This window comes from Clupea harengus, chromosome 9 (assembly GCF_900700415.2).
Source record: "Clupea harengus chromosome 9, Ch_v2.0.2, whole genome shotgun sequence".
NCBI lineage: Eukaryota > Metazoa > Chordata > Actinopteri > Clupeiformes > Clupeidae > Clupea > Clupea harengus.
In genome coordinates, this window is record NC_045160.1 from 26080511 (window position 1) to 26091150 (window position 10640).

At 47.4% G+C, this 10640-nt stretch overlaps 1 protein-coding gene across 1 annotated transcript in view; it reads right to left on the reverse strand.

Moving 5' to 3' along the window:
- Nucleotides 1-2938: 2938 nt before the first annotated feature.
- The window catches only part of arhgap35a (Rho GTPase activating protein 35a), an 85106-nt gene continuing 77404 nt past the window's right edge, over nucleotides 2939-10640 (reverse strand). The window contains exons 4-7 of the mRNA XM_042708761.1: nucleotides 9689-9766; nucleotides 8070-8201; nucleotides 5746-5851; nucleotides 2939-5066 (exon numbers count right to left, since the gene is read on the reverse strand). Of these exons, the coding sequence (XP_042564695.1) occupies nucleotides 4427-5066; nucleotides 5746-5851; nucleotides 8070-8201; nucleotides 9689-9766 (956 nt within the window). The 3' untranslated portion in view covers nucleotides 2939-4426. The remainder of the gene's footprint in view (nucleotides 5067-5745; nucleotides 5852-8069; nucleotides 8202-9688; nucleotides 9767-10640) is intronic.

Below are 10640 nucleotides of genomic sequence, written 5' to 3' on the forward strand. Positions count from 1 at the left end.
TAAACTAAACTAAAAGGTGGTTAGAAATGGCTCCTACAGCGTTGTTAGCTCTTTCCTTTACGGTGACCTTAGCGTTGTGAGTCTACTAGGTCACCACTTAAAAAAAAAACACACACAGAACTCCAGACTTTACAAGATTGATTTATTAACTATGGTACAGCTCACTGAAGTAAGGCCAGACCTCTTACACACACATACATACGCACACACACACATACTTACACTCACACCTTTCCCAAAGAGAAACATGACCATACTCTTCGCAGATACATGATTTGTGTGAGTGTGTGTGTGTGTGTGTGTGTCAAAAAAAGTCTCTTTTTTTTTTAGTTTACTTCATTTTTTCTCGTGTTTATGTATTTATGTTTCATTTTTCTTTATTTCATTTTCATGAGCACAAAGAGACTGAAGGCGTGTCCATCCATCTTCCTCTTCCTCTGTGTCCTGTACTCAACTCATGCACTACACTGGGGTTGGCCTTTTACACTGTTCACAAAAAAATGTTTTAAAAAAACATTTTGTTTATTTTTTTTTTAATTATTAAAAAATAAAACATAAAAGAAACCATACTTATTTTATCTATCACCACTGACTAAAGGGCAACATGTTAGATTCCCCCACCCCCCCTCCCACTCCCTAACATACAAATAAACAACCTTTAATTTTTTTTTCTGAATATACTTTCGCTTGTTTCTCATTTTAACTTAACAGACAGTCTGTCACCAAAAAAAAAAAAGAAAGAAAAACAAACAAGGAAAAAAAAAAAAAAAAAAAAAAAAAAGATGCAGCCGAAAAGCTCCGGTGAACCAAGGTCACATTTTTCACTTTAATACATTTTTTTTCCATTTTGTAGCATTTCACTTCCTCTATTCCATAGTTTTTGTTTGTTTGTGTTTATGGTTACCTATGGTTACCAGTCTTTGGCCGCCACTCCCAGTCTGATTCCATATTAAACACATTGATATACACAGAGAAAGGCGACTAGGCCGCCCCGCATTCTGCTCAAAGTAATCGCTAAAGTACCAGAGGAGCAGTCTCCTAACTCACGCCCTATTTTCCCAAAACATACCAGTCAGTTTCTCTCCCAATGACCGTGAAAAGCAGGAGAGCGAGAGAAGAGATGAAACAAAGAAAGAAAAAAAAAAAACAATCACATGCCAGAAGAAAGATGAAGGCAGGAAAAGGCAGATCGGAGGGATCATAACCTAATTGGTTGTTTAAAAGAGATGCTGTTTCAACCGACCAATCAGAGCTCACAACAGGAAGTGATTGACAGGAGCAAGGACTGAGTTCCTTTCAGTAGCCCTGCAATGGTATATGAGCAATGTGTGTTGTAACACATGCACGCACATACATATATAATACATATATATGGTACATAATAAAGTACTTGTAAAGAAAGTACATGTGCGCACACACACTTTTCCAATATGCGTCCCAAAACAACAAATGCCTGAAGTATTCAATATTCAATTTCTGTACTCAAAACTTTTACAAAAGTACAATTCCCACATTCATCTGTTAACATCGGTCTTTCCTTCTTACACATAAAACCATGTTGACAGATTCCTTTGTTTTTCCTTGTCTTGACTGACTGTGGCTTTCTTTCCTAAGAATCTGCAGTACCACCATTGTACAGCAGATGGCAGCACAACACAGCACAGGTGGTCAAGCTGCACCACACAAGGAAGACATGTAGGCTGACCCAATGATAAAGTCTACTGAAGAGCTAAAACAATGTACAGAACAAAACTCTCCTTCATGCATGTGACTGGAGCTCTGCATTTTTAAACGTGTTTGTTAACCAGCTGGTTTCAAATCCCCACCACAACACTCAGATCACACGCACATCTCCAGGGCTGGGCTCCACACTCCTCAGGCTGATAACACTCTCCTCTCTCAATCCATCCCTCCCTCCCAATTTGAGACTGAGACTAGTGAAACACAACGCTCAGCTACTGACCCTGTGTGTGTGTGTGAGTGTGTGTGTGTGTGTGTGTGTGTGTGTGTGTGTGTGTGTGTGTGAGAGAGACAGGGAGAGTGTGTGTGCAGTCTCCAATGGCCGAGAGAGGGGAATTACACTGCTTCCTCCCTCTCTCACCTCTTCCTCCCCCGCTCTTCTCTTCCTCCCTTCTCTCTTTCTCTCTCTTTCTCTCTCTTTCTCTCTGCTAGTTTCCTCAACCCAAAGTGATCTGACCTCCACTGCCTTCTGCTACCATTAGCCTCAGACAAATGTCCGCTTCCAACGCAGCGATTCATCAGGACACACACTAATGCCACTGAAGTTCAGCGATTCATCAAGACACACACACACACGAATGCCACTGAAGTTCAGCTGACATCTTCATTAGCTGCTCACAAGACCTGCCCTATCAGTTCAGCACGGCCGTCCGATTACTATCTCTCTCCTCTGTTACAAGACCTTAGACACACACACACACACACATGCACGCGTACACACGTTGTGGCATTCTTCTCCAAAACAGAGGCTGACAGATACATCTTTCTTGTCATTTTGAGTTTGCTAACTTTGGCCTGTGACTTGCTCATATGATAAGGAATTCTCTAACTGTCTAACAAAGCAATCTCCCATCTCAGATAGCATAAGCGACTGCCCCCGCTTTCGAAGAGCAACACCCTAACACATCTCCTCTACTGACACCGCCCTTGTTCCTGTCAATCAAGAACAGAAGCCCCGCCCCACATGCAGGAAGCACAAAATGCCAGGAAGTGATGCGTAGATGTAAGAAAGAGGGGCAGATGCTTCCTGTGAGCTTGTAAACATTTACTGATTGGACGGCAACTAGGAAGAAACTCTATTGAGCTGCCCATTGGTCCAGCCGGTAGAAAAAAGGGAAACGGAGAAGAGATGACATGGAATGACGTGAATTTGACAGGAAGAAACGCAATGCAGACATTCGTTGGTTTTTTCTTCTTCTTCTTCTTCTCTATAAAAACATCAATCTTCCAGCTTGATCTGGAGGCACTGGCTCATTACCGAGGAACAGAGAGAGAGAGAGAGAGAGAGGAAGACAGGAGGAGGAGGAGGAGAGGAGAGGAAGACAGGAAGAGAACGAGGAGGGGTGTGGCCTGACCTCAGGGGCTATCCCATGATGCCGTGCAAACGGCTCCCCAGGGTTGGGCGTATCCAGGCCTCGAGAGTAATGGGATCCAGTTAGTCAAGTTTTGAGAGTGTGTTTGTGTGTGTTTGTGTGTGTTTCTGTTGGCTGTGTGTGTGTGTGTGTGTGTGTGTGTGTGACACTGTACTTGCTTGAGGAAAAGGATCAGGAATGTGTCTGGAGAGAGTTGATAGTTTGTGTGACGGAGACACATGTAGAATGTCAATCTCTGTGTTGCGGTTCTAGTTTGAAGCCAGCTGTAATACAGTCTCATCTGCAGTGGTCAACGCAGGAGGAGGAAGTACAGGGGTCCTCTGGGTGCAGCTGTGGGACTGCGGCAACGATGCCTGAACCTGTTGCACCATGCTGCCCTGCGCCACACACCCCCGCCCCCCCCCTCCCATATACCCATCCTGGTGCACCTGGAGAGGGAAGCAAGGTGGTGGCAGGTGGCAAGAGTGGGTGGTCCCAATGACCCTGTATGACAAGGGGCAAAGTTCAGAGGTCACACAGGGGTCAAGGCCATCATCTCCTTGGCCTTTTTCTCTCCCAATCCCCGTTGCAGGGTCAATGGACCCGCGCCAACACCAGGCTATGTACGCAGGTGAGACCATGGAGGGAGGTTTGTGTGTGTGTGTGTGTGTGTGTGTGTGTGTGTGTGTGTGTGTGTGTGTGTGTGGGCATAGTAAGGCAGCAAAGGAAATTGGAAAGAAAAGGCAACTGAGGAGGATGCTCAGGTCATCAAGAACTGCAATGCTACTGAAAGTAAGTGTGTGAATGAAAGCGTGAGCGCGCGCGTGCATCTGTGTGTGTGTGTGTGTGTGTGTGTGTGTGTGTGTGTGGGGGCACATAGGTGGAGGACAAAGCAAGGATAAAGTGGCTCAATCAAGTGGTAATCTCTTCTCTCCTTCCTTCTCCGTCTATCCATCTAATCCCCGTCTCTTCTCTCCCTCCTTCCTTCCTTCCTTCTCTGTCTATCCATCTAATCCCTGTCTAGTCTTCTCACCTACATGTGCCGGTACATGGCAAAAGGGGATTTGACCACACCCCTCTCCCTTCTCCCTAGAGTGCACATTCTCTTCTCTTTTGGCATCCTCCTCCTCTTCATCCTCTCTTCTCTTTTAGCATCCTCCTCTTCATCTTCATCTTCATCTTCTCTTCTCGCATCCACCTCTTCATCTAGCCTTTAAAGTAAATCTCATTAGTCCTCCTCCTACATTCTTCTGTCTGTTTCTCTCTCTCCATCATTCTTCCTCGTTTTCCTCTGTCATGAATTTGTCTGTTCTGTTATTTTTCTCTCCTCACCTTCATCTCTCTCTCTCTCTCTCTCTGTCTATGTCTGTCTGTCTGTCTGTTTCTCCCCCCCCTCTCTCCCTCTCTCTCTCTCTCTCTCGCTCCCTCTCTCCGTCTACAGCATGTGTTGCTCTGCCGGGGGGGTGTGGTGGTGGGGGTGCAATGGGGGCAGAAGGGCTTGGATGGGTGACAGAGGCGTAGCGGGCGGAGAGTGGGGTGGAGACTGCTGTTGTTGTTGTTGTTGTTGCTGTTGTTGTTGTTGTTGTTGTTGCTGCATCGCGAAGAGCTGGTGGGGCGGGGTGAAGCCCGGGATCACCGGCGGCGTCAGCGGGTAACAGTAGGCGGCGGCGGGGGGGCGGCGCCTGGGTGGCGGTCGGGGAGCCGGGCAGCCCGTGCATGCTGACCAGGCCGCTGGCGAGGGCGATGGAGCTGGCGGAGTGGGCGTGGGAGGACGGGGCGGGGATGTCCGACGCCAGGGGCTGATTGTAGAAGAAGAAGGGGCACTGGTGGATGAAGGTCTCGATGATTGTCTGGTAGGTGCGCGTGGCCGTCAGCGCGTCCATGGTGGTGAAGTCGGGGCGCATGAGGGTGGGCCAGAAGCAGATGGACAGGTTCTCACTCGTCATCAGGTTCACACGGTTCAGCAGACCGACCCTGGGGGGGGGAGTGTGGGGGGGGGGGGGAGAGGGAGAGAGATACACACCTTTTAAAAACCTTTACCATATTTAAAAACAAATTAAAGATCAATGTTATTCAGATCAGTCTATCACCATCACGCATGACTTATAGAGAAAGAGAGAGAGAGAACGAGAGAGAGAGCGAGAGAGGGAGAGAGAGAGAGAGCGCGAGAGAGAGATAAAGAAGGAGAGAGCGAGAGAGGGAGCGAGAGAGCGAGAGAGGGAGAGAGAGAGAAAAGGAGCGAAAGAGAGAGAGAGAAAAGGAGAGAGAGAGAAATAAAGAAGGAGAAAAGGGGGAGAAACATTGATCACATCACATGTTCTATAAAGCCACATCCACCATCACTATCTGTGTTTCTCGGGGTGGCCAGTCTGTGTGTGTGGGGACATATCATTTACAAGTGCATGCTATGAAATGGTTTGTAGCTGTGTGTGTGTGTGTGTGTGTGTGTGTGTGTGTGTGTGTGTGTGTGTGTGTGTGTGTGTGTGTGTGTGTGTGTGTGTGTGTGTGTGTTCAGTGTAGGAAAATTCTTTGTGTGTGTGTGTGCGCTGTGTAGGAATATTTTCTGTGAGTGTGTGTGTGCACTCAGTGTAGGAATATGTTATGGGTGTGTGTGTGTGTGTGTGTGTGTGTGTGTGTATGTGTGTGCTCTCACTTGTGGAGGTGACTGATGACAAACTTGAAGACGTCATAGTTCTCTCGTGGGAAGTGGCGAAGAATATCCTTCATGGTGTGGAATTTCTGGTCTCGATCGTTGAGCTCTGCGAATACACACACACACACACACACACACACAGAGGGTCAGGCAATGAGAGGCTACATACACACACACACACACGTAAAGTGTACACCATGCACACATATACACAACGCCAGTGTGTTCATTGTCGTGTCATCCCCTGGGCCACATATGTGTGTCTCTGCTCAGGACCATAACATCAGCGCTGAGAGGGCCAATCAGAACACTGGACTGAGCAGGAGAGTGAATGCTGATTGGGTAAGGCGCTTGAGGACGGGCCAATCAGAACACTGGACTGAGCAGGAGAGTGAATGCTGATTGGGTAAGGCGCTTGAGGACGGGCCCATTAGAGCACTGGGTGTCTGGGGAGGTTGCCATGCTTGGACTGACTCACTGCACCCCCCACCCTTTTCCCAATCTGAAAATGAGTTTGCCCTGGTTTGGGAAGGAATGGGCTTTGGCTGTGTGTCTTTCTTTTATTTTTTGTGCAATGCACCAAACTGCTTTCTTTATCACACACACACACACACACACACACACACACTTGTAGTTTACAACAATCCTGCCCCAGCATACACATACAGATTGACGACAGACACACATGCTCGCACGCACACACACACACACACACGCATATCCCCTTGAGTACACTGAATATGACGACAGTGATGAGTCAGAGTGTATTAAATCAGTCCTGTAACACAGTAAACCCTGTGTGTGTTTGTGTGTGTGCGAGTGTGTGTATTACATCAGTCTTTTTACACAATTATAGGCAGAATTCTGTGTGTGAGCATTACGTCAGCCTAGTAAACTCTTTGTATGTTTGTGTGTGTGTGTGCGTGTGTGTGTGTGTGTTAGTGTATGTGTGCGTGTAACTCTGTGCATGACCTACATGGCAAATGTACATTCCCTGAATCAAACAAGCAACACAGGCAAATACTAAAAAAGACACACACACACCGAATGAATCAAGTTGTCATTAGTGGCTAGACAAATACACCCCCCCCCCCCCCCCCCCACACACACACACACACACACACACACACACACACACACACACACAGAATTATATAAAACACCACATACATACAAAGTAAAGTCAAGCCCTCAGGCACACACACGAATACTGGACACCTCACACACACACACACACACACACACACACACACACAAAGCAGAGTCAATGTCTAACTAACAGAGCCTCAGTGAACCACAATGCATCATCACTACATTTCAAACCCTCAGGCACACACACACTGCCACGCATGCGCTCACTCTCACACACACACACACACACACACACACACACACACACACACACACACAGCGCTACGTGTACTCTTACACAGACACACACCGCCATGCACTCACACACACACACAGAGGCACGCATGTGCACAGAGAGGCAACAGACACACACACACATGCCTTCAGGCCCTGATATATGACATTCAGAAGACTGCCTCCAGCACTCATCTCCATCACACCATTACAAACCATCTAAGCCTGTGTGTGTGTGTGTGTGTGTGTGTGTGTGTGTGTGAAAGAGAGAGAGTCTGTGAATGTGTGTGTGTAATAGAAAGATATAGAGAATGTGTGTCTGTGTAAGAGAGAGAGTCTGTGTGCGTGAGTGCGTGTCTGCTGTGTGTAAGAAAGAGAGAGTCTGTGAGAGTGAATGTGTGTGTGTGTTTGTTTGCAAGAGAGAGAATCTGTGTACATGTGTGTGTGTGAGTGTGAGTGGAGCAGCCATCTGTCCTTGCACTCAGCAGGTGAAAGCAGTTAGCCTGGAGAATGACTTCAAGAATAGAATCACACACACACACGCCCCCCCCCCCCCCTTCTTCCCTTTACCACACCTGATTAGCAAAACACACTAGTAGGGTAAGAACAACTGCATTTGCGCATTTGCGAGTAAGTGTGTGTGTGTTTGAAAATGATTGATCATATAAAACCTTCTCACCTTCCACATCCCCCTACATGACTTTTTAAATCCACCGGGACCCCCCCCCAAAATGCTCACACACACACACACACACACACACACACACACACACACACACACACACACACACAATCAAATGTCTGCTGCTACAGCCACAATCCCATCCTCAAACATTTACTCTGAGTGGTTTAATCAGAGCCGCTGTCTTAGTAAGGCCCCCTGGGTACTGGGAGATTGAAGCGTGTGTGTGTGTGTGTGTGTGTGTGTGTGTGTGTGTGTGTGTGTGTGTTGTACTCACTGTAGGCCTCCACCAGGTCCAGCTGCATGTTATAGGGCACTAGAGGTTCGGGCAGCTCAGAGAAGAAGCTCTTCATGGCACCTGCCACTGTGTTTATGGTGAAGTCCTTCTCTACCAGGTCCAGATTATGATCTGCAGAGAGGGAGAGGGAGAGGGAGAGAGAGAGAGAGAGAGAGAGAGAGAGAGAGAGAGAGAGAGAGAGAGAGAGAGAGAGAGAGGGAAAAGATGAGACAGAAGACAATATTATATCATGCTAATGCAGCTACATAATGAAACATTTCGTCTTTCAGTTAAAGGCTCAGGCCTGGTCATGCCTGGACACACACACACACACACACACACACACACACACACACACACACACACACACACGCTAAGTGCAGACATTTGGCAAGGACATTTGTGTTTGCATTTCATAAATCTTCTTCCCAGACAGCAGTACACTGTAAATAGTGTGGCCTCATGTTGACCCGCTCCACTGAATGAAAATTCACCTCATTCCCCCTCAGGGAGCTCGGCCAGCACTGCCTCTGCCACACACATGCAAATACAGACTGACTCACACACGCACACACACACACACACACGCCCGCACACACAAAAGGAAATCAAACTCTGAATTTGAAGTGCCAAAACAACACTGGACTTTTTATTTGTTTGTGGTGCCCTGTGCAATCCTTTATTACCCTGCCTTACCTGGGTGCTTGCATATCCAATTAAGTCTGATTTACCATATATATAGAGAAAGCAACTTCGAATGTGTGTGTGTGTGTGTGTGTGTGTGTGTGTGTGTGTGTGTGTGTGTGTGTGTGTGTCCACCTGTACTAGTCTCATTCTGAGGCTGGGCACAAACAACCCAGAGATCTGCTCAGCCTGGGATTTCTATCTGGCAGCATGCTCTTCTAGCCCCCTGTGTTGTGAGTGTGTTTGACTGTGAGTGTGTGTGTGTGTGTGTGTGTGTATGTGTGTCTTCCGGCGCCCCGTGTTGGTTCTGCACTGGGGGAGGCCTCAACTCACTGAAGTGTGTGTGTGTGTGTGTGTGTGTGTGTGTGTGTGTGTGTGTGTGTGTGTGTGTGTGTGTGTGTGTGATCAGAGCTCTTTGGACCCCTGCACTGTCTGGTTCTGCAGTGAGGATGATGTTACATAGCTGCACGGTGATCACATGATAAAATGGGCGCACACACACACACACACACACACATATGCACAACTTCTTTGCACACCCACAATTACACACAAATTATCTAAATATCCACAGACAGTAGAAAATACACAAAACACACACACACACACACACGTCTATGATATAAGGTCAATCCCCCACCAGATGTGGTGTTTAAAAGGGCAGGTTTGATGTGTGAGGGCCAGAGAGGCTAATTAATGAGATGAGTGTTTGTCTGGCCTCTCAGACACATAAACAAACCACACCACAGACAAACCTGCAATGTGTGTGTGTGGGCGGTGTGTGTGTGTGTGTGTGTGTGGGCGGTGTGTGTGTGTGAAGTGTGTCTGTCTGTGTCTGTGTGTGTGTGTGTGTGTGTGTGTGTGTGTGTGTGTGTGTGTGTGTGTGTGTGTGTGTTGTGTGTGTGTGTGAAGTGTGTCTGTGCACGGAGACTTACCCTGATCAAACTGTCTCTGCATGCAATCCATTTCAGCCTTATTCCCACTCACTCTGTAGATGCCTTCAGTACTCATTCCTGCAGAAGAGAGAGAGAGAGAGAGAGAGAGAGAGAGAGAGAGAGAGAGAGAGAGAGAGGGAGGGAAGGGCAGAGATGGAGAGAAACACAGGAAGAAAGGATTATTTGAGGTCTTTGCTTTCTATGTTTTGAGCTCCTATTAAGCTTGGAACAGCCGACGACAACAGCGGGAGCACACACACACACACACACACACACACACGGAACTCTGACAGGCAAAACGAGAGATCATTAAAGACGAAGAAGGAACATTTGTTATGTGACAAAATCAATTAGAGCACAGGGTACGCACAGCCATAATTAACCTAATAAAACTCCAACACACACACACACACTTCAGGGTGTCATTCTTGGCTTCCCATAGTGCCTTTTCGATTTGAACGCCTGAGCAGTGACTGCATGAAACCCTCTCTCAGCAACCCCTCTATCCCTACCTCTCAGACAGGGGTGGGGCGGGTGGTTGAGAGAGGCATCAGCAGGGAGAACGACACTGAGAGACAGTCTGGGAAACGAGGTAGCTCGCCGTCAAGGCAGCACGTATCGATTGCCCCCCTTCCACTGATCAATTACCCACAACAGCTTTTCTAGAGAGGGAAAGCAACTGTGATTGTGTGTGTGTGTGTGTGTGTGCAGTCATCTTTGTGTGCATGAGTACCTGAATTTACACTCACTTTGAATGTTATTTGTGTGTGTGTGTGTGTGTGTGTGGTGTGTGTGTGTGTGTGTGTCAGAAGGAAAGACAGGGAGAGATTTGAAGCATTTCAACAACAGCGGTGGATTTGGGGGAGACATTTCCTCTACTCAATGAATAACACCATCTTTACAGAGGAACACGGGACGGGGGGGGTCTACTGAACACAAGAGGAGCCACTTG